The sequence below is a fragment of the Centropristis striata genome, chromosome 9, assembly GCF_030273125.1.
Source record: "Centropristis striata isolate RG_2023a ecotype Rhode Island chromosome 9, C.striata_1.0, whole genome shotgun sequence".
Classification (NCBI taxonomy): Eukaryota; Metazoa; Chordata; class Actinopteri; order Perciformes; family Serranidae; genus Centropristis; species Centropristis striata.
The window spans coordinates 1,750,488-1,755,446 of NC_081525.1; the positions used below are offsets into that span (position 1 = coordinate 1,750,488).

Genomic DNA, 4,959 nt, shown 5'->3' on the forward strand with positions numbered 1-4,959 from the left:
TCTTACACACACACTCTCTCTCTCTCACACACACACACACACAAACTGTCAATCACATGCACAAACACACACACACACACTCACTCTCACAAACACACATACACACTCACTCTCTCACACATACACACTCTCTGTCAAACACACACTCACACACACACACTCACACACACTCTCTATCAAACACACACACACTCTCTGTCAAACACACACACACTCACACACACACTCTCTGTCAAACACACACACACACACACACACACACAGAGACCCCGTCCTGCCTCTCGTCCACTCGTTTCTTCCTCTCTCTCTGTAACTGATCCTTTTAAACACTCGGTGGTGTCGGGGGACTCGGCGTCTGTGAGACTGTTTTAATTAGCCGGCTGGACTCTGAGTGATCCAGGTTAACATAATAATCAGAGCCAGCTCCGACGCTTACTTTAAACTGTGTCAAACATGGTGTGAATGAGGCCTTTTGAACATGGACGCAGCGCTCAGAAAGAGCTTCTATACCAACCACTGATATTATTATTATTATTATTATTATCATTATTATTAGAGCTGGCAGATACTCTGGTTTCATAAGTTATCATCTTTTAATGTAATCTTATCCTGATTAAATCCTATATCGAGATATCTCCTGATGACGGCTCTCTTGTTAGTGACCTGTCAATCAAAGGTAGCCCCGCCCCCAAATCATACGATTCTTTATCTTCTATTTTCTTCTAAATGGGGCCATTATTCACACTATTAACATCAGATTGTCTTGAAGAAGATTTTTTACTAGTGATTGAGACCATAGTGTTGTCCTAAAAAACATTTCTGAGGTGATAAATCAAGTGACAAGTTTTCTCATTTTGTATTAAAACGAATGGACTAAAATGCTTCTGCAGCCGCCAAAGTCTAAATTACAAATTTTTTTTTATTATACGAATAAAAGTAGAAATTACCAGAAAAAAATAGAAATTACCAAAAAAAAGTCTAAATTACCAGAATCTTGAGTCAGAAACATTTTTATCAGTGAAGCTTGTTGTTGTGTGTGTTTGATAATGTGTGTGTTTGTCATTTTGTGTCTTTTTTGGTCATTTTGTGTCTTTTTGGTCATTTTGTGTCTTTTTTTAATAATTTTGTGTCTTTTTTGGTAATTCTGTGTATTTTTTAGTCATTTTGTGTCTTTTTTGTCATTTTGTGTCTTTTTTAAATAATTTTGTGTCTTTGGTAATTCTGTGTCTTTTTTGGTCATTTTGTTTCTTCTTTAAGTAATTTTGTTTTTTTCTGTCATTTTGTGTCTTTTTTTGGGTCATTTTGTCTTTTAAGTCTTTTTCAGTAATTTGTGGTACTGAAACACAACCTCTTCTGAGGTAATTAATCAAGTGACAAGTTTTCTCATTTTGTATTGAAACGAATGGACTAAAATGCTTCTTCAGCCGTCAGGGCCCCCTGCTGGAATTTTTGGTAGAATGCAGCTGAAGGAGGTCAGGTGAGGCGTGGAGGGGTGGCGGTGGCGGTGGCGGTGGCGGTGGCGGTGGCGGTGGCGAGGTTGGCGTGTTGGTTGGCTGTAACCTGAGCAGTGACAGCGGGTAGAGATGAAAGCGGGGCCCGGCCGGGGGCCCCTGGAGGAGGCAGACGCAGGCGGGGTTGAAGGGTCACGCCAGAGGAGGAAAACGTCCTGATTCCTTTTCCTGTTTCACTACCGAGGAATGTCCTCCGCGGGACGGGACGCGTCCCCGCCGCCTCCTCCGGGACCCGGCTGGTATTTGTGGGAACACGGGGCCCCTTGTCTCGGTGGCCCCCGGCCTCCCGCTCCTCGTCCTGTCACAACACACACTGACACATGAAGCATTTACATATTTCATAATGAGAAATATCAGCAGTGTGTCAGTTTGTGGCATCACTCACCTGCCACCTGGTTTTAAATCCACTTCTGTTTGTGACGGAGATTTTTATTTGACATTTTTGACAGATTTGACATTTGAAATGATTTAATTCCCAGCCTGGGTGACTTTATCGATTTGGTTTCATAATTTTTTCTTCTACCCTGCCGTTCTGTTCTTCTTGAGTGATTTGTTTGTTGCGAGAAGTTTTAATCTACAGTTTGTACAGTCATGGAAAAATGTTCATTTTAATGTCTGCTACAACTAAAGGTTAATTTGTTTGGACAAATATAATGATAACAACAAAAATAGCTGATAAGAGTTTAATGTAAGAGCTGATATCTAGACATTTAACATGGTTTTATTCATAATGATTTTGGTTATTATTGAGGATGTTTCCATGACTGTAAATGTAAAAATGATCAAAGAAGACACAAATTGACCAAAAATAGATGTTAACATGACCGAAAAAGACACAAAATGATCAAAAAAGACATAAATTGGCCAAAACTACATATAAAAATAACGAAAAATAGATGTAAAAATGTAAAGATGTAAAAATAACTGAAAAAGACACAAAATGACCAAAAATAGAGGCAGAAAACAGACAGAAACAGGCAGAAACAGACAGAAAACAGGCAGAAACGTGCAGAAAACAGGGAGAAACAGGCAGAAACATGCAGAAAACAGGCAGAAACAAGCAGAAAACAGGCAGAAAAGGGCAGAAAACAGGCAGAAACAGGCAGAAGCATGCAGAATACAGACAGAAACAGGCAGAAACAGACAGAAAACATGCAGAAAACTGGCACAGATGGCCAGAAAACAGGCAGGAACATGCAGAAAACCGGCAGAAACATGCAGAAAACTGGCAGAAACAGGCAGAAACATGCAGAAAACAGGCAGAAAGATGCAGAAAACTGGCAGAAAGATGCAGAAAACAGGCAGAAACAGGCAGAAAACTGGCAGAAACAGGCAGAAAACAGGCAGAAACATGCAGAAAAAAGGCAGAAAACAGGCAGAAACAGGCAGAAAACAGCCAGAAACAGTCAGAAACAGGCCGGAGGATAGATGTGTGAGTCAGAGCTCCAGTGTTCCTTCAGCCTCTTTTAGCTCGACTCTCAAATCCCTCCTGACAGCCGTAGCGTGCGGAGAGGAAAAAGACATATTTCTGCCCAGAGAGGAGGGAGAGGAGAGGAGATGGTGGTTCAGGAGGAGGAGGAGGAGGAGGAGGGCGAAGCCAAAACAGAGAGGAGGAGATGAGGATGGAGGGTGCGGGTGGGGATCTGCTGCAAGCTGTGTAACTGATCGCTGGAAGTGATTTGGCTAAAAACAACACGTCATTATAGGCGCTTGCAGGGGCAAAGCAAACAGCTCGTATTTTAGCAGGCCGGGGGAGGACGGGCGGGCCGGGCCGCGCGGGCGGCGGGCGGCGGCAGACTCTCCTCCCAGAGAGAGAGACGGGTCGGTGTGAGACGTGGTGTCACCCGTCAGAGCCCAGTTTATCCATCAGCCGCTCCGAGGCGACCCCGGGCTCCCAGCAGCTGGCCAGAAGATGGAGCGTGAAATGGGCCCCCGCCCCGCGTCTCCACGTCCCCTTACAGGCTGATTTATACGCTGTAGACGCAGGCCTTTTATCGGCGGCCCCCTCCGCGGGGCCCCGGTGCCGGGCGGAGGGCAGCCAGGTCCTCCAGGTTTTGGCCGCCCGCCGCCGCCCTCGTCACGCCGCCATGTTTTGACATCTCCCCGGGTTTTTTTTTTCTGTCTTGGCGGCTCGGATGTTTACCCCTGCAGCCATCAGCAGTCGGTAACTCACACACTCATTGTGGATGTCCAACACCTGCAGCAGGGCAGATGAATATTGCATTAACATTTTATGAGGGTGTGTGTGTGTGTGTGTGTGTGTGTGTCCGGCCTGGGGTCGGGGGTTTCCACCCACATGTCTGGAGTCACAGCTCCACCTGCTGGTGCTGCTTGGTGCATGTTCAACCTGCTGCAGGGACTCAAACAGGAGAACATCAGAGACTCTGGTGCTCTCTCATGAATAATGTGCTAAATTTGTTTTGTTTTTATTTTTTTGGTAGATTGTAATGTCAATCATTACTCTACAAAGTGGGTCACTGGTAGACTAACACTGGCCAAAGTGAGCCACTTTATAGAGTAATGATTGACATTATAATCCACCAATCCTCATCCAATCATCAAAAGGAGCCACCAGTCAGTCAAAGGTCTGGAGAAGGTTGCCGCCATTTGCCGTTTCCATGGTTTCGTTCACCACTACGTAGAGATTATAAAGGCCATACAAAGTAAAGCATTTTAAGATCATAACTCATATACAACAACTTCCTAACTTACTACTAATAAGCAATAATTCTGAGGTTATTGAGGGAAAACTCTTAGGTAATGTCTTACTGGTTGTATAATAAGGCCATGCATAATAAGGCATTAATAACTACTTAATAATGACTCATTAAGAGACAATATCTTACTTATTTGCATGCTAATAAGCAACTAATTCATGTTGAATATGTGTTCCCTAATATAAAGTGTTACCAAAAGTACTTATAGTTATGAACTCAAACAAGTTCAGTGAATATTTTACATTTGGAGCACAGACTTAAAGGTTTTCACAACTTTTTGGTTGCAGGAGGTAAACAATGTTTTAAAGTAGGATTTAATCCCAAAAGAAGAGGAATTCTGTAACATTTTTAACTGTTTTTACAGGGGGGTTTACCGTTTTTTTTACCGTTTTATTATTATTATTTTTTTTTTTTACTGTTTTTAAAAAGCTGAAACACACCACAAATAACACAAAAAGTGGCCGTCTGTAACTCTGTCCTGCTGTCTCAGATTGTATAATCTCTCTTCTTCTTCTTCTTCTCTTGTGTCTCGTCAGCGTGTCGGAGCATTTCGTCCCGACGGATCGACCCGTCAGCGCCTACGGCTTCAGGCCCGACGAGCCCTTCTTCTTCAGCTCGGCCGCCCGGTAACCGCCTGGTAACCACCCGGTAACCGCCCGGTAACCGCCTGGTAACCGTCAAGTTACTGCCTGGTAACCGCCCGGTAACCACCCGGTAACCGACAAGTTACT

The 4,959-nt window shown here is 43.9% G+C and overlaps 1 protein-coding gene across 1 annotated transcript in view; it reads left to right on the forward strand.

Moving 5' to 3' along the window:
* Window positions 1-4,959, forward strand: part of kifap3a (kinesin-associated protein 3a) — a 62,996-nt gene extending 58,037 nt beyond the window's left edge. Inside the window, exon 20 of the mRNA XM_059341610.1 lies at window positions 4,765-4,959. Coding sequence (XP_059197593.1) covers window positions 4,765-4,858 — 94 coding nt within the window. The 3' untranslated portion in view covers window positions 4,859-4,959. The remainder of the gene's footprint in view (window positions 1-4,764) is intronic.